This window comes from Lepisma saccharinum, chromosome 12 (genome assembly GCF_977018435.1).
Source record: "Lepisma saccharinum chromosome 12, izLepSacc3.1, whole genome shotgun sequence".
NCBI classification, from domain to species: Eukaryota; Metazoa; Arthropoda; class Insecta; order Zygentoma; family Lepismatidae; genus Lepisma; species Lepisma saccharinum.
In genome coordinates this window covers 17,207,739-17,232,888 of record NC_139240.1, presented here as the reverse complement: position 1 = coordinate 17,232,888, position 25,150 = coordinate 17,207,739, and the positions used below count along the sequence as shown (strand labels likewise).

The 25,150-nt window shown below is 41.9% G+C and overlaps 1 protein-coding gene across 9 annotated transcripts in view; it reads left to right on the top strand.

Moving 5' to 3' along the window:
- The window catches only part of LOC145996581 (solute carrier family 71 member 1), a 206,273-nt gene that overhangs the window by 69,372 nt on the left and 111,751 nt on the right, over positions 1-25,150 (top strand). For all 9 annotated transcript variants that reach the window (XM_083133104.1, XM_083133101.1, XM_083133103.1 and 6 more), the window contains exon 2: positions 1,183-1,278. In XM_083133104.1, the coding sequence (XP_082989230.1) occupies positions 1,183-1,278 (96 nt within the window). The remainder of the gene's footprint in view (positions 1-1,182; positions 1,279-25,150) is intronic.

Below are 25,150 nucleotides of genomic sequence, written 5' to 3'. Positions count from 1 at the left end.
AATTCAGTCATAACTTTTTACTGGTTAAAGATACGTCGAAAAAACCTTCACCATTGCATTTCTCGTGAAATTCTTGCCCATTTTGATATGTCGCACGACCCCCTTCCCATTTAAAATTCTGAAGTTGAATTCAAGATGGCGGACATCAAGATGGCCGCCGACCGTGTGGGTGGCGTCAATGTGATTCCCCCTTGGCCTGATAACGATTGGTCATCACCATTTCCATGTTGCGCGCTGCAGTGGCCTTGTACTGGGGGTGTTAAAATCCCATTTCCATTTGAATATATTCATACGTTGCAGACGTACAAGGTCACCGAAGTTAGTAGTAAGATGTGTTTTATACAGCGTATATTGATACACGTGTAGGTTGAATTGTATATTTTGCAAATATTCTCTATAAAGAAACAAACTGCCGGAGTACTAATTGAGGTGAGTGTAAAAGTACCGTCGTTTGCAAAGCGACCTACTTTCTGAAGTCTTTCTTTCCATTAGTACACCTGAATATATGTACCCTGGATGGCCCATATTGACGTTGAAAAATAATTGTTGATATGGACTCTGCATACTAGATGATACAGTAGACCTTCTACCGTAGTGTCGCCATTGTAGCCAGTTCCTGCCAGCAAAAGACTCTCATAGTGGCAGAACACTTGTGGTTGCACGGTAATGATTTGCTCGAATTTCAAACTTGCTTTTAACTATACAGGGTGAGTCAAAAGTCATGCTACATAGGGATGTATAGTATATCTTCAATGTGTGCACCTTGAACATCAATACATTTGTGCACTTGAACTTTCTAGTTCTTCAGAAACTTTGTCAGAACGTCCATCTTAATCACATCTGCACATTACACAATGCGTTCCTTCAGATGCTGCTTTTTATGAACCTTTAAGTTACCCCAAAGGACAAAATTTATTGGTCTGGAGACCGCGGTGGCCACTCAAGGGGACCACGGTGACCAATCCATGCACCAGGCAACTGGACATTCAACAATTCACGGACAATTAATGAGACAAGTAAAACTTCGTATGTAACCTGACTTTTGACTGTATATGATACATTTGAAGAAGTTATATTCTAAGAAACATTATTACACACACACACACACACACACACACACAAATTGTCAAGTGCCGTAGTGCATATGTTGAATGCATTTTAATATCCTTATTCTCTTTGCAGACATCAGGGATTGGGGAACCCAGTGTGTACCATGCGTTGGTCGTCATTTTCCTGGAGTTCTTCGCGTGGGGACTGCTTACCACACCGATGATCACAGTAAGTACATCTTTATTATTCTGCTAAGCCTAAGAAATTTTCGTCTGTACCGACTAATATACAGGGTAAGTCAAAAAGAATGAAACAAATTTACACAACTATTATGGCGTAACTATTTATGATAGAAAATCAAACATGGCATCAATATAAAGAAAAACTCTGGAAGTTTTATTGCCACTTGGCACGCTTATGTAGCTTTGCCGCTGCTCCGCCAGGATCGCTAATGTGGCAAAATGGCACGTGATCAGCAGAAGGCGTATTGTGTGTTGGAGTTAGTGAAGACTGATTCAGTCACATTGGTGCAAAGACATTTCTGGACGAGTTACTGTAGTAATGTGTATATTCCACCCCTTCCAAAAGATCTGCCAGAGATACAATGGTGAATTGTCAGTGTCTTCGAAACCATAGTCGACATCAGTGGCGTAGCACAGTTCTCTGGGTCCCCCTGCAAGTAAAATATTGGCGTCCTCCTCAGTGGAAAAAAATAAACATCGAGATGATGCCAGAGTGGGACAGACGCACAATAGTTAGCAACCCCCCCCCCCCAAGTTGTAAAATGAATTAACCCTTCCTTCCCATTTTTCGACATCGACTTAGGCTATATATCAGTTTAGTAGTGTGTCGAAACGAAATCAGGGTGGTCTGAATCTCTGACGAATAACTTGATGAAGAAATTAGAAATATTTTCTCTTACTTCAAAGAGGTGACACAGCCAGGATTATTTTTTTAAGGAGGGTGGAGGCTTCACACAGCCAACTATTTTGTTCGTGATCCTTTGTATTTTTTGTTCGAAGAGTTTTTTCTTTAATTTAGGTTACATATAATGCACATATATTTAAAAAATATTGTTTGGGTAAATTCACTCCCTTTCTTGGACTTGAGGTTGATGCACCTTCAGCCCAAAAAGCCATCCTCTGGCTATGCCAGGCCAAGATTCAACGAAAGAGCCGCTCACAATTACGCTTCTAATACTAATACTGAGTTATATACTCAAGCAAACTTATCATTTCAGTTACGGGGATTGAACAGGACCTCTACATTGTCAATGGAGACATAATATCAAAGGGCAAATTGCAATCTGCTGCTAAGAAGTAGAGGCGGACTCAAGAGATAGAAAATTAAGCAGCGACTGGACTTTATTCACTGAAAATTTGTCACTCAATGAAATGCCTATTGGAGGGATTGGATCACTTCGAGCACTGTATACTTTGTATACCCTGCATGGCGGAATTGAGGCTACTGGACCTAAGGGCAAAGGGAAAATTGCCCCTGGGCTCAACATCCTGAGTTTTTGGGCCCCTTTGAAGAAAAACGTAATAGGTGTGGACAATGTGGGAAATTTATCTCGGATCTTATTTCAATCTCATACTGAGGCTTGGAGGGCCCCCTTGAAAATATTTGGTGGGAAGTTACATTTTAAATATCACGTAATATTACTGGTAGTATAAAATGTCATAAATTATCAAGTTTGCTTGTTTAGGTATTGTGTAACAATAAGGCATCGACCGGTTGAGCAACTGAATCTTTCTACTCGATTCCAACTGTACTACACTACACTACACTACTATTACGAAAACCATGTAGTTATAAAGGTATGAGATTGCCATCTATGAGCAAGTAACTTAATTCTGAATTTCGGAGGAGACCCATAATGTCAAGTTGCCCGGGCCCCTCTGCTTATTATCGCATGTTACTGGGAACCAACTTTCTTTTTCGTAAATCCATTTTTTAAATAAGCGGCATAACTGCTGAATTTCTGGGATTACATAAAATTTCAGGATGCAAAGAGAGATGACAGAGGGCCCCCCGCATTGCGGGCGTTGCGGGGGCGGCTGCTACGCCACTGGTCGACATGCTGTCTTTTGTGTGGCAAAGAGCTTGATTATCATTCGGACGTTTGCCGCACGTCATGTGGTTCCCTTATTGGATCATTGAAATGTGAATCATGTGAGGAAAACTTCCAGAGTTTTTCTTTATATTGGTGCCTTGTTTGATTTCATTCTTTTTGACTTACCCTGTACTTACGCGCCCCAACTTCTTGTATGTATTGTGTATGTGAATCATAGCGTAGAAGTCAAGCAAATATGGTCCCCTCTGCTCAAAAATTAGAAATAGTAACTTAAGTGGAGCAAAAATTGGAGTAGTCGGCTAGTGCAACGGATGTGTGATACATCTGTCGTGGGTTCGTTCCCAACCACCTGCAAGAAGAGATTAGCTCACCTGAAGATGAGATAAGAGAGGAGGTAATGTTAGAATGGTTCCTCTCATAACGAACGTGGGCCTCCCCCATGGCGCAGTGGTAGCGTCATTGCCTTGTAATCAAGGGGTCCCGGGTTCGATACCCGGTGGAGGCACAAGTGGTTCGGATCCCACTTTAAACTGTAGGTCCAGTCCCGATTAGCCTTACTGTGCATAAAGTGGACTTAAAACACCAACTCAAACAACCCAACTCATAACGAACGTGCACACGGGCTGGAAAATGTCTCGCATTAGGAACCGCATGCGAATATCGTCACGCATGATTAACCCCTCAGCAGGCGCTCGAGGTACTGTAATTTATACACAATCAGCGATCTAGCTACAATTCAGGTAAAAATCGATTGTTATAAATGCACTAATAGAAAGCCCGACCAAAGCGTTGAAAGCCAAAATAACAATGAACAAAAGATCCTGTACGTAGACACATATTGTAGTGTATATATTTTTTTATAAGTGTTGGCGTACGTACTGTATTTTCTGTTACTTATAAGTTGCTAAATTTCTAGCATTTTCGACATTGTTAGTGTTTTTGATGTTCCCTGCAACGATGTTTCACGATTTTGGATTGGTCTCGGTAACGGTTTAAAATTATTCCTGAAGTAGCTTACGGGAAACAGCGTCTCGCCTGGAACGAATTGCGTTCGTTATACGAAGCACCACCGTAGTTAAACCTGGCTTACTCGTACCGTCCAAGAAACTACTTGAGGGGCGGATGACCTAAAAGGGCCCACATATTTTTTATCTCCATAAAATTGAAGTAAGCATTTTGTTATTGAATCACTGCTTCCTTTGTTGTTTATATAGGTGCAGTTATGTAAGAATTACCATCATTAATAGAAAACAAGAACCGATTATGGCATGAGTATAACATATTTTATCATTCACTGAACCTCAAAAAAAAAAAAAAAAAATGTTGAATGAATGCTTCTTTGTATATATACCTGCAATTATATAGTAATTATAATAATTACAAAAATTGCCATCATTTCCAACCAATTGCACACTGTCACTGGCATGTCACGTGGGGTGGTGTTTATAGGCCCACACACGAATTTGCCTCCTACGTACCTTACCTTTATAATTTTATGAACAAAGTAATAGAGAAGCATTGCGAAAGTTTTTTTTATAAAAATGTTCCCTGTTAAAAATTTGAGAAACAAGAGGTGGTGGGGTTAGCAACACATTCCCCTTCCCGTCAGTAAGATAGGGTTAAAGGTAAGGCACCGTGCCATGAAGACACATATAAGGCCGCACACATTCTCAATCTGGGCAATTTTCGAGGTGATGTGCTTAGCACCACGCTCCCACCGCCTTAACCCATAGGGTTGTTGCCCCTCGATATTTTCATTCAATACAGACAAACACAGACATCCATGTCCGAACCGGGATTCGAACCCGGGACCCCTGGCATCGTAGCGGTCTGTGCTAACCACTTCGCCACGGAGGTCGGCTTTTGTTTTGTTTCGCGTGCCGATATCATTAAACGGCGAGACTACTGTACCCCGTACCGACTAGACCACCGCGGCTACCCAAGATTGAAAGCACCAGACAATTGGTAATGTGCTCAATCAACATTGCACGCTACTCGTATACGTCCACTAATGCGTCATACTGCCGTAACCTCTGGAGGCTTTCCTGGAACGAAAGTGGTGTAGGGGAGGAGGGTGAATAACGAGAAAGAAATTTTGGCGAGTGGGTGTTGTGGAAATCGATAATTGTCGCTTGCAGATGAGTCGCTCGGCTACAGGAGAGTTCACGGCGGGCGGCCGGGGGTGGGGGGTGGGCGCCGTGGCCTCTCCAAGTTGACTAATTATGTGACGTTTGCTCCCGCCGGCGGAAGAATTGGAACTTCCCGAGCATGTAATTAACTTAATAGATTATTCACGGGATCTCTGTTCGGGATGAATTTGATGACATGCTTCCGCGCACCTTTTCACGTTTCAGGCGAGTGTGTTGTTTCTTCTCTGGGCATCCTCGTGTAACGGAGCTGAGTGAAACCACGCGTCCCTCTCGCACCCTTTGGTGTTGTATTCGAAATTTCCCACTGCTCTGGAAAACGGGAAAGTGAATGTAAGATTGTTAAAGTTAGGGAACTATGTAAAAATATTGATCACCCGAAAATACATTTCACTGCTTCCTTCACATGAGGGCTGCCTGAACTTTCTTATATGAAGGCTAATTTATTTGAGTGTACCTGAAGGCGAATGTCATTGCATATATGGATAATGTTAGCCTAATTGTCGTAACTTCACGTTCGTTTTTCACAAACTATTGGGTATATGAATATGAAATCTGTATTCGTTATCACTTTAGCACAGGTTTTCCTATCATTGTGACCATACTTACAGTGCTCAAAAAAAGTTTTGCATATTATGATTGCATGCGGTTTGAGTCGCGATATCCCCAAAAGGTATACAATGTTCATTATGTGAGCAACACCCGAGACAGAAACCGACATAATGCCACAAGTGAGTTTGATGTTCAGCAGATGGAGGGCAGAATTTGCCAAATGATCCCTGAGCAGATTTGAAAGCAACCCGATGGGAGGCATTGTCCGTGTCTTATCCGCACTTTTGAGTTGGAAACTGCACAGAGACCAGGTGGCCGCGGTGGCTCAGTCGGTAACGCGTCTGACTACCATGCTCAAGGTCCCGGGTTCGATCCCCGGCCGGTTCAAATCCGGGAACTTTTCTAACGGTGAAAGCGGCCCCGGCGCCCACCCAGCGTCGAATAACATGGGTACCTGGGGGAAACCCTGGGGGGTAAAGGCGGTTAGGGGCGTGATGCTGATCACATCACCCCCACTCACGACCGGATCAAGAAAGTGTGGGGCGTTACCCCCACACCCCCTATACGCCTTCATGGCGTGGTGCTATGCACAGGGGAACACTTTACTTTTTTTTTTTTTTACTTTACAGAGACCAGGTGGAAAACGAAGGGCGACATGCCTCGAGCAACCGTTTCTGCTACGGACCGGATTCGAATTGTGACTCTGCTGCAAGAGGGATATCGACAAGTAGACGTAGCTGCCCGTGTTGCAGTGAGCCAAGGTGATGTCTCTCGACTGTGGAAGAGGTTCAGGGAGACACAATCAGTTGCTGATCGACCAAGGACAGGGCGGCCACGCAAAACAACACGCAGGGATGATCGGTACGTGGTGATTTCGGCACGTCGTTGACCCACTGCAACTGCTACCAGTTTGTGCCAAGATCTGCGGAGGACCTCAGGAGCGAATGTTTCCAATCAGACAGTGCGGAATCGACTTCATGAGGAAGGATTGACGTCAAGAAAACTCATACCCGAGGTTCCTCTTAATCCACACCATAAGAGAGACCGTGTAAGGTGGGCAACAATGCACAGTGAATGGAGTCAGGAACAGTGGGGGCACACGCTCTTTACAGATTAGGTTACCATCAGTTTGCACCCGTTAAGCAAAAGCATAAGGGTTTGGAGACAATCAGATGATAGATTGAACGAGCCCTTCATCCAGGAACGACACCAGCAGCAGGGGGGCTCCATCATGTTTTGGGGGTGGAATCATGTTTGGTCGACGTACGCCCCTAATTCCTCTTCAGTGTCACATGACTGGTCTGATGTACAGAAACGCTATTCTCGAACCCGTGGTAGCAGGTTTCTCTACAACTGTGGGGGATGGCTTCAGGCTGGTAGATGATAACGCTCGACCACATCGAGCCAGAATGATTCAAGAGTTGCTTGATGTGCATGGCATTCGACGCATGGTGTGGCCGGCTTCGCTTCTTGTGCCACTTTTTGACTAATTTGCGAAAATGGGGATGAGTGAAGATATGATGAAATTGATGAATGGACTCTCAACCATCCGTGCCTAGGCCGGGATTCGAACCCGAAACACCTGGCGTCATAGCGCGATGTGCTAACCACTCCGCCACAGTATTATTAAAATAATATCAGTGTTTCAAAATAATAAGCTATTTCTTTCATTTGAGATGTCCCGTTCTCTCTCTCTCTCTCTCTCTGTTTACTATAATAATCAGTAACCACATAGTAAAGAAGATGTTTTCACTTTATAAATCGCATTAACTATCAAGTAGCCAGATACAATATTATATTTTTTGAAGTAACGTGCATAAGAAAATGTGGAAAAACTGAACCTGGAGATTTATTTCGTGAGAGTGATTCAGAAGATATTACCTGTAGAGATATGATCTTGTATTATATTACATTTAAATTGTTCTTTTAAATTCACTTTATGCACAGAAAGGCTAATCGGCACTGGACCTACAGTAGGATCGGAACCACTATGTGCCTCCACCGGGTATCGAGCCCATGACCCCTTGATTATAAGGCGACGGTGCTACCACTGCGCCTTTGTGAACAACTTGAAGGGCTGATGATGACATTTTTTGTGTGTGCTAGGATCTGTGCGGTTAAATCACTGCTGCTCACGTTTCTCGTCATATTCTTCAGTACCCCATTTCGTGTATTTTATTTTTATTACGAAATTTTGCTCATCCCTGATGAGCTGGATGTTGGGCTGACTTCTTATCGCACAACTCCTGCTTAACCAACTTAAGCATTTTATTACCAACGCTATCAACTCTTTATCTGCAAACTTCCACGTGTGTGTGTGTGTGTGTGTGTGTATGTATATATTTCAAACGACTCTGTAAACCACAATTACCTACCTCATGAATTTATCTAACCGATTCACTATTCATGGAAAATTTCTCTTTCTGTTCAAACCGTATTTCTAAACTGAGAACAAAAGTATTTATTTTCTGGAACCTGTTCTTATCAAGCTGTATCTTCTGGTGTACCTGAAGGCAGTGTTCTTGAAGCTGTTCTTTTTATTTATTTCGTCTTCTTTTACATGGCGAAGTTAAGGCTGTGGAGCCTTTTCTTCCACTTGACCATGTACCTTCATCCTGTACCTTGATGATCTTCCACAATATCTTTCCGACTCCTGTGGAAACCTTCTTTTGTTCGCTGACGATTGCAAACTATATAGTAACATTACAAATGACACTGACATTTTGCAAAATAATTTAGATTCCATAATAAAGTGGTTTGAAATGTGGAACTTGAAATTTAATTCTCAATAATGTTCTACGATGACGTTTTCCTTAAAAAACATTTAAACATGGAACATAATTGTGTTCAAAGAGTTGCCGCACAGAAGGACCTGGGCGTCATATTTGATGAGCAAATCCGCGGTCACTAAGGGTTCCATGCGTATGGTCTACCGTTTTACTAAAATAAACAACCTGTCTGCTCTCAGCAATTTTTACAAATGTTTCGTTTCACCTAGAATTGAATACTGCTTTCCGATCTATTACATCGCACGCCCCTCAAATTTAGATAGACTGAATTTTGTTCTAAATTTCTTCTTGGCCATCTACAAAACACTTGCAACAGGACCGTGTTCCGTGTTCCACACTCCTTGCGAGAGACCTAAACTGGCAGACCATATATTCCTTCTTAAAATAGCCAATGGCAACATCAGAAATGACAGCCTTCTTCAGGAGGCGCCTCGCACCACCCTAAACACTCAACTTTCCCTTTCCCAAGATTATTCCTCGCCGATCTCCGTGGCGGATTGGATAGAACAGCGCGCTACGGCGCCAGCGGTCCCGAGTTCAAATCCGGGCCTGGGTGTTCTTTGTGAGTGTCCCCTTATCAATTTCATCATATCATATCTCATCCTGATCTTCGCGATTTGCCCAAAAGTGGCAGGAAAACGAAGTAAGATCAATCAATGAAGATTATTCCTCATCCATCGTTCCGTGTTCCACAGACTACCCAGCAAATATAAAATTTTAGCAAACCAAATAAGACATTTTTGAAAATACATGTTTTAGGGGTTGTGTAAAAATGTGTATGTCACTTTATCGCATGTAATTTTAGTTTATTTTCTGCTTAGTACTTTGCAATGTAAAATTACTAATACTGTATTTGGAATCATCCATGAAATAAATAAATAAAAGAAAAACATGTATGATTTTGACACGTGAAAGGGTTAAAGTACGTTTCTGTCCCCATTTCGTCAAACTTTCACGTGTCACGATTAACCTCGTGGTACAAACGAACGACGTAAGTGTCCAACCAAACTAAATTTAGATCGATCGCTTGGGAATCTCTTCAGTTCAGTGTTTCTTAGTACTTGAACACAGCTGACAATCGCACAAATGATCAGTTTTTATCTCGTTGCCATGGCGGCAGCGATAATGGTGTTCAGAAACCAATATGGCGGGCGTACTCAATGTTGAGAAATCCTTCTATTGAGAATTACGTTTTGACAGGCGAGATAAGATATTCCTCCGTGAAGCATCTGCAGTAATGTGTACTTTACTGAACCTTTGTCTTCGTTGAAGCCGATTACTGGCAGAGCAGTGTTCGCAAAATACTTCTAGAATTTGTAAGGTTTAGCTGTACCTTTTACCAACGCCAGAGCAGCTGATCTCGAATTTTCCTTTCCTTTCGAAAAACCGCTATGATATTCCAAAATCTGAAGAATTACATTTGCTTAGAATTCCTTCTGGAGCATTCACGTGAATTATAGTGTGGTTTGCTTTCATTGTTGCTTTCATTAGCTAGATTGAGTGGTAGTGCGGTGTTGCATTCGTCACGTAGAGTGGGATGCGTAAGTATTAGCAACCAATTTGTCCATCACCATATTTACTCTCTCAGCTTTATTCAGTGAGAGCTTCAAATAGAACCACAAAAACCAGCATACGTACGTAGGAACTTGATAAAATAGTAATTTTCCGGGCAATTCTTGTGCATCCCACTGTACAAGTTACGTCAAGCGCACAGTTTTTTGTTACGGCCATCGTCGATATTAATAATATCCGTACCGTCGATGTCGATATTTTTTATAATATTGAAGCTCCGGTATTTTTAAAAATATCGACTCGCTATGTGCCCCGGTGATGGGCAAAATGCCGGACATTTGACAATTTTTTCAAAACGCGTGCCGGACGGAATGAAAAGAGGGCATGCCCTCCTTTTCCTCGGAGAGTGGCATCTCAGACAAAAGGCAGATGACGTAATAGGAACAACCTTTCCCGCGTTGGCACCCACGAACCAGCCTAATGCCATCCGCTAACGTTGCCTTAATCCGGATACATTTCGCAGCGGGATCTGTTATTTCATTCTTTCAGCGCGCCGCGTGTTATGACTATGACGTCACTTCCACGTAAACATATCGCCTGGAAGCAGCTGGACCACTTGTGTAAATATAGCTCCGTTGCTTCACTTTTCTCAGCAGGTGTGTTGACAGCGAATTTCAAGCAAAACGCGGTAACGTAAATAATTTTTGCCGTTTTTAACCACTTGTGGTACTGTTGCTTCGGTCTTCTTGCCTTATCGCACGTGGAGGTAAAGCTCTCCTTTGTGCATTGCACCCTGCCATGAATGTACGTAGGGAGCGTCGGGTAGTGTCCCACTCATTCTCCATGGCGGCCATTTTAGCGAATGTGATCAACACCACGCTCCAAATGCCTTCGTCCCTCTCGCCAGGGTTGCCACAACCATTACGAGCGCCTCCCCGATGGCGCAGTGGTAACGTCGTCGCCTTGTAATCAAAGGGTCCCGGGTTCGATACCTGGTGGAGACACATAGTGGTTCGGATCCCACATTAAGCTGTAGGTCCAGTCCCGATTAGCCTTATTGTGCATAAAGTGGACTTAAAACACCAAATAAATCAATCAATCAACCCCAGGAACGCTTTATGCAGCGACATTGTTGGGAAGATTCCCAACTGAGATGATCATCAAATACGGCAATCGAACCTGGGTCTCCCACGTGGCAATGAGGTACGCTATGAACCAGATTTCCCCACGTGATAAGAGAATTCACCTTAGTACATAATTATTAAGAATCGGTTGTTTTCCAGCGGGGTTGGTATGGCAACGAAGATAAGCAATACATTTTGACTTCATATATATTTTACTAATGACAATATCGAAATCATACCAACAAACGTAGGATAATGTCTTGTTTCTGTGTGTGTTTTGATAGGTTTATATTACACTGTTAAGAAGAAGAAGAAAACTTGCACGTTGTCATGGTATATTCTGTTTTATAGATATGAGAAAAACTGCTTAGCGGTAATCCCAAGTAAAATGTCAATAAATAAATTCTGTTTTGTTGATTGAAAATATGTCGGTAATGTGAATGAAAGGTAAATGCACGGATTGTGTAAAATGTTGCTTGCGGTTAAAAAACCATATGCATTAATAACATTAATTGTACATTTCACTCTATGTGCTTCATCTTATTTTTCATCGCTCATCATGTGTGTGTGTGTGTGTGTGAGTGAGTGAGGTATGCTTCCTTTCTTTCTACTCTCTCTGTGATTGCTTGAATTAGGTTATTTTACCTCGCTTTTCTGTCACTATTGGCTAAACGCAACGATGAGGATGAGTGATGGTGATTAATTGGATGAAGGGACACTCAAAAGAAACGCTCATGCCTAGGCAATATCCGTTTCGGATGCAACAGATAATCCGTATCCGGGGAATTCTGATGTGCGGATAGAACAGATTTGATGAAGAATTTGTGGAAAAAACGTACAGTGAAATTCGAAAATGACGAATAACAGAATATGTGGATAGACCGTAAAACGGGTAAACGATAAAAAGTGTCCGGATAATTCACACATTCGGATATCCGGATAATTCAGATAATGATTAAATAATGCGGATATCAGAATATCCATATTCAAATATTTGAAATCCAGATAAAATTATCCGATATCCGGATAAAATTTTATTTGGATTTGACCATCCCTAATTCAAATCCGGGATCCCTGTACTAACCACTCCCCCCCCCCCCCCCCACGGAAGTCGCGCTCTGCCAAACTTCCACGCGAGGCACGGACGTTACTGCGTGGTTAGTTCCGAACTCTTTCATCCACACGTCTCTCTTCTCCCCCGTCGTGTTTATCCTGAAGAGGCAGGAAAATAAGCAGAGGGCAGTACGTGGACACCCGAGGATGTTCCGCAGTATTAAAGCCCTGTTACGAGTCGGAGCACGCGTAACCCGAATAAGACGAGAGAATTTTCCGGCTGTTGCAGGAATCGATGGCTTCCTGGAAACAGGGAAGGGAGATTCCCCGGAACACGGGATTGTGATAAACAGCGGAGAGCGAGGAGGAGATGTTATCTGATGATTCTGGAAAGGACGCTGCGACACCCAGAGCAGCGACCGTGCCAAGAGAGGTCGTCACGAGGCGTGTTTGCGATTCCTTGCATTTTTCTTATTTTTACGTCGCTTCTCCCTCTCTAGGCTAATCGCAACGATGAGGTGATCGATCAGAGTTACAAAAGTAACTTAGTTACTCATTTTAGTAAGTTAGGCCTGCTTTATACGAAAGCATTTTCCTTAACATTTACGCCATGACCAAAATGTTACCGTGTAAAGTGAAAAATCTTACGGCATTTCAGATGCCATGGCATATTTCATGGCATTTCTCAAGGATAGGATCCGTCCTATTTCCGTAGCATTTTTCGTAGCATAACCAATCAGAAGCGACCTCTAGGTCATGAGTGCAGATAATGGCGGCCGAGTGACATGTAAACAACGTATCACTTCACATTTTTAAAAGCCGATAACCGAGAGGAATGACGTTTCGTATTAAAATGTATTAAGTACAAATCAATGGCGCTGCTTAAATACATACTTTATAACGTATACAGTACACATATGGAAGAATATATTAGTTGTTTCAATTGTAAACACCTTGCACTCACCATAGATGGTGTAACTCGACATTCCTTTCGTGCTGTATATGTTATACATTGTAATCGCAAAAGCTTACCGAAATTTTACATCAAATGCTTCCGTGTAAAGTAGGTACTATCTGCTATACAATTTTTGAAACGCATATATGTAGCATTTATTCCAGCAAAAGTGTTAAAGGAAATCCTTCCGTCATTAAAGTGAGCCTAACTCGTTTACAGTTACTGGCAAGGACGTCACCAGAAACTTTCGCAGGGGTAAAGGGGGGGGGGGCGGGTCAGGACATTGATAAAAGCAGCAGATTTGAAAGCAAAAAAGGGAACCAACCACCACGCACCCTCAGTGAAGTTAATGATCGGATCCGGGAAGAGGTGGCTCATATTCGTACCTAAAGATTGATATATAGTGCGTGGAACGAAATGCAGGCCATCGTAGTGATGTTATTTTCAAATAACATGAAACGTAAAGATATTATTTTGGTATTTCTCCTTCAGTGAAATATGTAGTTCATTTTGTCTTAATTAAGTATTCTTTGTTCTGCATTATTTTGGAGCATTTGAAATCGCCCGATTCATTGCCGCACCTTTTATTTCACGGAAACATAATCCAAAGTTAATGGGCAAATAAAGTCTCCACTTAACGTTACACGAAACTTAGTGTATATACAAGATTCATTTTTCTGCCTTGCTTCTTTATTTCTCTCCTTCCTCTCTGTTTTTCTTCCTCTTGCGTATTCTTCATCTTCTTACGCCGCTACTGTCTGTCCACTGATGAACTCCGTGATTTGTCTCCATCTATCTCTAGTCTGTGCCTCAACTTTCCAATTTCTGGACTGGAGCTTCCGAACGTCCTCATACTACATCCACCTTTCTTAATTTAGGTCTTCCTCGCTTCCTCTGTCCACCTGGGTTATCCAACATCACGCTTTGCGGGTTCACTCTCACATGCCTAAACGAGATAGACAGTTTTAAAGTTTTACGAAACGAGAGTTTTAATAAAATGGCTGAAATACTTACCATGGTTGGAAGATACTGAAGTTTACATGGCTAAGTTACATATGTTCTGTGTGTGACCTTTTTGTAACACGACAGATATCCATGCGATAGTCCAGTCTCCAGGACTTGTCCCTTTGTACAGACAGCCAGTTTCCTTAAATTTCTGGCTACAATCGTAGATGACTGACTGCCTTGTGGGTGGTTGTTTGCCATACCGTGTTCTAAAACGACACTGTACAACAGTAATTTGTTTTTGCAAATTCAAGCACACAGAAAGCCCTTTCTACCTGGTTAGCGGTCATATTGCTCGACTGACGTCAAGGGAGCTCACGTGATGCTGACGTCACGAAAAGAAATGAAAAATTGAGATCGTAAACTTTAACACTTTCTCTACAAATCAGTACTAAATGCTTCCTGAGAAAACAAACAGTTTTCGATTTATAAAGCGTTTAATCTGTCTTTCTTTTATGCTCACCCTATATTTCCTTCAAAATCTCCATCAACCGTTTATCTTTTTTTGAATTGCTCCTGCAAGTTCCCGCAGCATACGTCAATACAGGTCTTATCAGTGTCTTGTAAAGTGTTATTTAATTTTTCTGGACAATATTGTGGTCTTAAAATATATCTGTAGTCCACAATAGGCCCTATCTGCCGCTATAAATCGGTCCTTTACTTCCTCCTGTGAATCATTCTCGTTCTACGTATGCTCTGTGGAAATTTTGGGACTACAGCTCTAGACTGTAGGCCCGTTCGTGACGTCCAGGAAGACGTCGAGCGGCGTGGAGAAGGAAATAAACCTCCAATTTTAGCCCTGCTCCTTCGCGGTTGGTCGCCGCGCCAACTCCTCTCCCGTGGCTCGGAAGGAACGGGTGACAGAAGTCGTTCGCCTCTTGGAAAGAGGGCAAGGCGACGGGAACTACAATGCCCGCCTGTGGCCGGAGTCCGCGACCTTTGGTAGCCGGCCATCAGCGTGCTGTGACGTGCCTAGCTTGGCTAATTGAATCGGGAGCGCGGGTGAAGGCCGCGAGCAGGTCGGCGTGCATGCACCTCTTACGTAAGACCAGGTTGACTTCGGTAGAGTGGAGGAGACCAGTCCTTCTGAGAGACAGCCTGGTCGCTTAGAGGACAAACTTCAAGTTCTATTTTTGTATTTTCCGTCGAAAGGCAGGTCCGGTTGTCATAATGAGGGGAAATTGTTGTGGTATTCTGCTTTGTTAAACTTATGCCTGACAGCAAAACCGATGGCATAGGCACCACCAACAAGGCCAAGGCGCAACTAAGCCTAACGGTCGCCGATCCTCTGCCTCTCCCTGAAACGCGAGCGAAGGGTGCATGTTGACAGGAAAATATGTCATCTACAACTTGTCGTGTGGCAACACCGCTTTTTTGTAGTTGGAAACTCTTGACATTTGGATACGAAAAGTCTGGGTGTGTTCTTTGGCCGGATGGCTTTAGTTTTTTCCACAGGGCGTTTCATAAGCCCCACCGGGATTTCGGAGGTCGCCCACAGGGACGAGAGTATATCAGTGAAAAGAGTAAATATCAAATAACCTGCCTTAGAAATGTTGGCTGTTGCTTACTCAACACACGTCAATCCTATCCTGTGATCTACCTCTTGCCACACAGGTTCCAACATCAACGTCGATGGTAGCAACTGCATCCAGGATTATTGGTCAAAGGTCTGGTAAATCTCTAGATACGTAAACACAATCTTGAACAGAACTCCACATAAAAAAAAAGGTCGCATGGAGTGAGGTCGATAGTGTTGTCCACGGGACGAGACGGGACAGGCTTTTAAAAATTCGAGACGAGACGAGATTGACCATGTGTCATGAGACAAACGAATATTTTCGAGACGAGACAGCATTTCCAAGAGACTTACACGACTTTCATCTTTCAATGAAATCTGTGGAGCTTTTCCGGTAAAATGTTTAATTTCATCCATTCATGTACTTGACAACCTACGTCTGGATCTCTCTTCATATATCTTTCCCTGGAAAATTAATTCCTCAAGAACAGGTGGTTCGGATCCAACTTGAAACTTTAGATGCAGTCCAGATCAGCCTATCTGTGCATAAAGTGGACTTGAAACAGAAACTCAAATCTCATTCCTCAAGACAAGTTTCAGCCCGAGTCACCACGCTCCCAATGTGTTGCAAAAGTTCGGCGAATTGTTCATATCCTGCCACGAATACTGTGTTCATTTAATGATTTATTGATTTGTTTTAGTTTGCTTTTCTTCAACTTTTGTCTAATCGCGAAGATGGGGGATGACTGGTGATGAGATGAAGTTGATGACAGGACAAAACACAAACTTTCAGAAGATTATACTGGCTGTGGGTCCAAACAACAGTGCCTCGTTAACCTGTAACAATGTCCTACGTGGAAGTAGGTGGCACTTGATCGCTTTCAGGAAGGCCGCTACCTACATTACCTAAAGTTCGTTTAAAATCGCATTACGCATTAAATGGTATACAAAGGTGTGGCCTCTTCAGAAGGCACTCGACACTTAGTACACACTGGACTGCATTCTTGCAGACTAACGAGGCTCTGGCGTCTGGACTCAGAGCCAGTATAACCAGGACCATCTTGAGGTTCAGGCCACAGCGCTCAGTCAAGACGTCATCATCTGGAGGCGATCGTCTTAACGCTGCAAACCCCTCGTCGTAATTTTACCGTAGAGAATTAAGGTATATTTCTTTCTTTTATGAAGTTAAATTTTGACATTTACCCTTCCGACGAATATAGTTAGAAGAAAAAAGTATAAGAAGAAACTTCCTGGCGGAAAAATTTGAACATTGTATATCTTTGAAAAATATTATCGGGAATATTTGTCAGCTACAGTAAAACTCGTAACCGTTTTTGTATGAACTTTGGTTAATTAAATCAAAAACCCCATGTTAGGTTGACCGTAAACTTTCCAAGTTACTTAATCAATTAAATTGTCTTTAACTTTACCCAAAATTAATCAACCAGATAATGCAGATATTCTGTGTAGCTATTCAATCTCAATACAAAAACTTAATTTCTATATCCTTGCATCAAAAGCGAAAGAAATTGGTACAAGGGCAATGTTACATTTCTGTGAATAAGGACTAAACCTAAATCATTTGTCACGTTGTAATTTCGACCCTATTGAACGAAAGATAATAAACAAATTGAATCTTTTCATTGTCGTTAGTAAGATCTGTGACAATAACTTAAGAGTTTCAACATTTTCACTGAAAAGAAAAAGCAGATTAATATTTCGATCTTAGCGTTCACTTGGGAAATAAACATTTGGAAGATTTCCTTACACTGTTTTTACACTCTGTTAATAAAATCGTGAAGAATGTTAATAAATTATGAAACAATAAACACCATCACTGATTCAATAATCAAAGTTACGAACATCGAAGCTTCACAAAGACAAAAAATAAAAAGCAGTTCATATGAAACAGTTTTCTGTGTGAAAACATTTGAATTTGAAACATAAGTAATATATTCTTGGATACACATCGCACCCTTGTATTTGAATGCACAACATATCTTCCATTAGTATCCGATTAGCATAAAGAAGCATAAAGCGGGGTAAAATAAGAATGTAAATGTACACATATATCAACTTTGCCCCGTTGTATAGCTTTCTTTCATTAAGCATATTTTGAAACTGAAAATTTGTGTAAATAATATGAATATTTTATCGAATGCTTGCACACAATTTACACTAACAAACTGCTTTGGTAGGCAAGAACGTAATATTTTACATGTTGACTAAATCTTAAAACAAATTAATTTGCAATCATAAGCAATAATCTTAACGTTAACCAACGTTTGTAATTCAGGGTAAATTATTTGATATTTCTAAAAAAAATGTTGACAAGAGATAAAACATGACCACATTTAGGAGTATATTAGATGCCTATTCCGGACACATGAACTATTTACTATTACTTATTTATGAGTATAAAACCTTTGTTACGTAACTTGTATCTTTTCGTAGGGACCGAATCACATGGAATTGCACTAAACATTTCCCATTTTCAGCAACATCTTGAAGAAATGTGAACGTTACTCTTACCTTTTTCATTATAATTGCCTCTGCAATTGAGCACACAACACTTATACACCATACCTCTTGCATATTTACACGTCATGTAAACTCGATTACAGTTCTCAAATTTGCATTACAATTCCATATTCACTAAAAAGGTCCAACACTGATTCCGAAGAAGCAAACCAAACATGGCGGCTATCTCGCCTCCAGTTGATGACGCTTAGTCACGTGCCCGGGACAAGCCATGAGGCTTTCAGATAGAGAAGGTAATGGTATAACCCTCTGTTGAGCATGTCCGTGATACTTGTTTGTAATACTTGTTCAGTTTATTTTATCGCTTAGAAGCCCAAAGTATGCGCAGCATTCGCCGCCAACACATTTCGAAAGATATGGTATCCATCCGTACGCAGTGAAAACTAAATGCATGAAATCCATTTGATGCACTAAAAATGAATCGATTTATGCACTAAACTGTGTTTTTTACAGTTTGTCAGAAATCAGTTTACATTTTGTATATCGTTTGTAAAGGTAACGTGAAAGTGCAGTTGAGTATATCTTTCTATGTTAAGCTGTACTGTAAAGCGTCAGTTGATGAGTTCTCTGATGCTTCTTCCTACATCCTTATCGGGGATGCACTTAAACATTTATTCTGAGCTACAGACTTTATGCATTTTTTCAGCTGATGCATTAACTGTTCTGTGTGTACTGGGGACTGACAGTAAATTCTTAGTCAACATACGAGCATAGTCAAAAACGGGGAAGGGGCAATTTCCCCTAAGTCCTTCTCTCTGCGGCAGCTGCCGAGCACTGTTGCCAGCTTCGCTCTTTTGGAGCCAGATCTGGCTCTTTCGTGCACACGTTTGGCTGTAAACTGTGACACCCGCCCCCTACCCCACTATGATGCCATCAATGGCTCTGGCCCACAAAGACCAACTTCTGCCATGAGTGTATATTTTGCACGTGATGTAATATTGTTATATTGGCTGTGTCGCCCCACCCCCTCTTGCCTCCTCAGCTGCTTCTTTATAGTGCCGTAGATGACGTGAAGATGGCATAATATTGTTATCCAGGATTCCAATTCCATAAAACCATTGGTGGATTATTGAGATGAGTGATGCCACCGGATCTAGAAGGTGAAAAGTAATAATAAATTGTCATAACTTTAAAGTTAAAAGTAATGTAGCTCTGACACCTAAAATTACCCTAGGAGGCACTTTATGCAGCCTTCGTTAACCTAGCTCCTTGAAAGTCAACTTTTGCTCTATTTAAGGTGAAATTTAGCTCTTTTATGCACATCAGGTTTGGCAACACTGCCAGGATAGCCGTAGGAGGCAAGGAGAAATGCATTACGCTTATGGCACCATTATTTTATTCGTTCTCTCTGGAATATCAAACATCCAATGACGTAGAATAGTACATGGACGGAAAAAGGACACTTTGAACTATGTCTTAGTGGTAGGAAAAGTCGAAACTCCCATTTGATTGTTAGCCATAAGTTGAAGTTTATTTCCTCAAAGGAATACATAGGATTCTGTAAATACTTACTGATCATATTTTTCAAACATCGTGTCTAGCTTAATAATCGCCTTAGAAAACCGCTTCCACATGCAACAAGGAGAGAAATTCATACTCTCTTGTATAGTTTTTTTTTTTATTAGTAGTACCCATTCCGACGATATTGAAATAAATGCACAACTGGTGCGTAATTGTCACTCTTCCCCCCGTTTCGCGGTTCTTCCTTTGGCGCTTATTCTGGTGTTCAATTTTGGTTTCACAATTAATCCGTTTCGCTGTAATAAACCTTTCGCGTTTGTTCCATCGCCTTTATTCCGTTCGCGCTTAATCCTGTTTAACATTTCGCGCTAATATCTTTCGCGGTTATTCCACCACCCCGCCAAAAATAAAAGAGTTCATTCTTCCACCAGTTTCCCCATAGGACCCTCCCAGGCGACAACGAGGCATAAAAACGGAATCGTGTTAACCACAAATGACACGACGGCTTTGTAAAACGAAGAGAAACTCAAATTTACCGGAAAATGATCGTCCATTGATTTCCTGACTCCTGCCGCTCTCCTCGCCCCATCTATTCTGATCAATAGCCATATCCGGACCCCCGCAGAGGAGGATCACGGAGGCACATCGTGGTAAAGGCCAGCGCAGATAATTCTGCCGTGCGATGCGCGAAACAACTAAAGAAGCAGTGTTGCTAATGGAGCAGATAGAAAAATCGCTGCAGTGCGCCGATGCACAGCTGTTACGTACAACAATAAAATTAGAGAATTCAGGTCTATCTAACGTTGAGTTTTAAACGTCATGCATTATACCAGGACTAGGATTAATATGTACTAACAAGTGGCTTTGTATGTAGCTACATACATATGGACTAAAAATTCGCAAAATATGAACTAACACATAAGTAAAATTACCAAAAATGCTGCAAAGAAGACTTCTTCATACGATTCCTTATTTGAGTGATTTCAAACAAAATAAAAAAAATATATATATTATTTTTCATTGCATTAATGCACTGGTGGCGTTCTAACTTTTCACTCCCAAAACCCGTATACAATGGTATGGAACTGCAACGGCAGATAATAACATGCCAACGTGTTAAACCGCTACAATTGCACCATAACACTCCTCCTCAAACAGTATTATTATTTCCTCTCTGAGATCTGCGACAGTCGGTTGCCTTTGTTGTACATTTACAAAGGATGCCGGCTTCGACAACAATAACAAGTACATATACTGCTATTAGACGATAAGCTGCGCGGCTTTTTCTTTTGTTATGAACCAGGGCCGGCGCTAGTAATTTTGCCTCCCTGGGAGATGGCGGCAGATGCCGCTCTTTTTCGACCCCCCCCCCCCCGGTCATTACGCAGCAACGGAAAATTGAAAATCAATATATTCCTAACTAAAACATCAAAATATAAAATAAATAATGAGACTTCTTATGCTATTTCAATACTATTCAGCGCAAAAGAATATCTCGCTCGATCACAGTTTTCAATAAGCTTATTTTTTTCTTCTCTTCAAATTTTGCCGCTCTGGGCGATGGGACGGTTCGCCCTCCCCTTCCGCCGGCCCTGCTATGAACTTGGTCACCCATCAAAGCATGGCAATTTTAACACAGAAAACAATATGTATCGCATTAAGCAGCAAAAATGACAGCCTCCTCTATGCAATTTCTACAAGAACACGTGCCGGAGCCAGAGTTGAAATGATGTTGGAGACACATAATTTATTTATTTTGAATAATTCCAAAATTATGAAATATGAACAATTTGTTGCTGCTGTTCGCTGCTCTCTTGCCAAAATGCTTTATTGGGATGCTAACACCATGACTGGCTTCCTCCTTCATGAACTCGTGCACGTTGCTTAGAATTTCCCGAGCTTGGCTATGCAAGGTTTTTGATTTCAACTTCGACAGAACTGGAGGCATTATGGAATTTAACGTTCATTAGCAAACACACACTTTTACATACACACAGGCAATACACGCACACAACGTCAAACCGGTCAAATACTTAGTATAAAATAAAAATATGGTGCTTCCAATCCAACAAAACTCACCGCCACTTTACCTGCCTTTTCCCCTTCCGTGACAGAAATAGTGCTTCATTATTACAGTTGGCAACACTAGTTACTAGCTAGCCAATGAACATGCACTGCATAAAAGAAGCAAGCACTACGCCGTGCTATATTGCCACATTAGCGTCCCTACCGAACGGTGGGAACCGCGAGCTGGAGCGCTATTCAATTGTTTTCAATGATGTTTGCGCGAGTGTGTCCAGGAATAGAATGACAATGTGGCAACAATAGCGAAGGTTTTCGAGCAGGGTAGAACACATGATGCTAAGAGAGAGGGAGACGAAACGAAAATTCGTTTCTACGCAACGGCAAATTTACGTGTGTGGCACTCTAAACACGAGAAATCCATTGTTTACCCTCGCCGAGAGACAAGGGCGTCAAATTAGAGATTCCATGTCATCGCAGGCTACTTTTTAAGTAGAAACGGCATATGCACTGCCTCTAGCCGTCCATATACGTGGGGAAATCAATAAGTCGGTTCCACGATTTTTTTTCACAGCAATTTATTGGTCAAACAAGACGACAATAGGTGTGCAGGAGTAGCAGTTCGTTACTTATTTTTCTACATATCCACCACCGACTGCAATGCATTTTTTCCACCGTGACACCAATTTGGATATGCCAGTGGCATAGAACGTCGTCGGCTGCTGCTGCAACCACTGCCGCACAGCATGTTGCACTTCACGATCAGACGAAAAGTGCTGGCCAGTCAATGCCTTGTTCATAGGGCCGAAGAGGTGATAATCAGAGGGCGCCAGATCTGTACTGTATGGCGGATGTTCCATGATTTCCCAGCCGTACCGCCATGACGACGTGTGGCCTTGCGTTGTCGTGAAGGAGGCAGACGTGGTCACTGTCGCTTGTCATGCAAGGCACGGCGTAGCTTGGTAAGCGTGGCAGTGTAGGACATTGCGTTGATTGTTCCGCCAGCAGGCATGAAATCCACCAGCAGTAACCCCAACATGTCCCATGTCGCGAGTAGTCAAAAGTGGCGAAGTTAAATCAATCAGTTTAGAAATCACAAGTTTAATTCAGACTTCCTGCACAAAGATATTTTCATTCACGATGGGGGAAATGGCTGTAAGGTGCTAACTAGCAAGGGAATTGTGGACATGAAGGCTAGACTGGACCCTTGGCAGCCGTAACGACGATTTTTTTTTCAAATTTTCCTCCCCATTCGAAAAACCTCTGATGTTTCAAAGTATGAAAAATTACATATACTTACAAAAATTGCTTCTAGAGCATTGTTGTGAATTTTCATGTAGTTTGCTTTCACCGTTATCGAGATATTAGCAATAGTTTAATAGACGTACGTAATCGCAAAACTATTGAGAATATCTAGATAACAGCGAAAACAAACTACACGAAAATTCACGTCAATGCTCTAGAAGCAATTCTAAGCGTATGTAATTTTTCATGTTTTGAAACATCAGAGGTTTTTCAAATGGAGAGGAGAATTTGATAAAAATGACCCTTTCGGCTGCCAAAGGTCCTGTCGAGCTTTAAGAAGTATTACAAGGAGATATTATGAGGGTAGTAGTTGCGGAATCCAGTTGACATTGAAAGCGACAGGACAGACATTTGGTGGGAAAGGCAAATACAAGAGAAATAAAAAGATCGTGCTAGTTATCTGGAACCAATGGGAATATGCATCCCGTGGAGAAGGTACTGATAATTGATAACTTGATGTTTTCAGGTGGTGGGACGAGTAGGTTAAAGAGGGGGAAGTGAAGAGGTACCGCTTGATGGAAATGCTTTTCTGCGAGATCGTGTGGAAGAGCCGACCTCCGTGACGGGAGTGGTTAGCACAGCGCCCTACGACGCCAGGGGTATGGGTGTTATTCATGGATGTCCCTTCATCCTATCACTCATCCTAGCCATCGCTGCGAGCCAAAAGTAGCAAAAAAGCGACGGTAAATAACAAAATAATAGAATCGAATCGTTGGCGAAAGAAGATAAACATTGTGTTTTCATGTGTTGTTAATCCAGATTTGACGCCCAGGTGACATGATATATGACACACTTGTCTAAAGCATACTTGTATCTCAGCACATAAATATTCCAAGGTTAAGTAATTTTATCTCAGCATGAGAGGACGACTCCAGAGTATTCTCGAATATTAGTGACAATATTTCTATTGGGTCGGTGCGCAAGTTCGTAGCGTTTTGTTATGGATTGGCAACACTGCGTAGTCAAAAGTTTCTTGTCCGTTATTCCATTGTTATTGCTTAATTTGTAGTTTTGTGTTCGTGAAAAAAACGGTGTATTCTAATTCCTAGCACACTTCGAGTTTAACCGAGGTGCAGTGCAGCAGTAGGAAGTATTTCCTAATGAAGCTGCTCTTGAAGTTTGGCTAACTGATTTGTTCAACTCAAAAACAGTTTGTGCTGTGTATGGAGCTAATGCCATATACTGAAAACACAGCAGTTCTAAGGGCGAGGCATCGAACTCCTCCCCTACATTGGCAGATGCTCATTGACAATGGAGGCGACTACTTTACTGACCGAGTGAGTGTTGTTGTGACTGTATTGTTAGACTACAATAACAATGTTTCATCTTACCTCCTGTGTACTTGTGTTATTTAATTATTGTATTCCTGTTAACGTATGTTATGAAACGCTACGAACTTATGCACCAACCCAATACATTAGTATGCAATGTTGCTTCGACCCTTATGCATTGTGTAGTGCTTTAACCTATACTTATTCTAACATTACATTTCGAGAGAGCACCTCTTCTCTTGTCTTCAGGTGAACGAATTTCTTCATGTCTGTGCTGGGTATCAAATGTACGTTGGACATGTGATTTTACTAGAAATCGGGTGCGGCAACCAACCACTCAGAATATAGTTCCGCTGCAATACTTTGTATTTTCTCACTGTCTGTGATATGAACAGCTCGCTGGTTAAGCAAGACTGGCATGGGAGATGCTGAGCGCCGTTCTCGCGTGGAGTAATATTTAAAACCTGCTGCAAACTTAACCTGTCGTGGGGCATAGACCCTGAGATACTCGCTTTACCTACTGGCCTTATGTGTGCCGCCTACCTCTACAGCGGTAGTAGAAGTTACCAATGAAAAATTTCTTTTAAAATCCAGTTGTCGCCGTAGATTTAGGCAACACACGTAACTCCTTGCAGGCCAACCGAGTATTTCAGGGTGTAGGCACTACCCTTATCTGTGGTGTAGGTGTCCCATTGGTATTGCCGATGACCAACTAAAATAAACACAAAGGGAAAGTTCGGATAGAGGAGAGACGTTTCAGAGGGAAACTA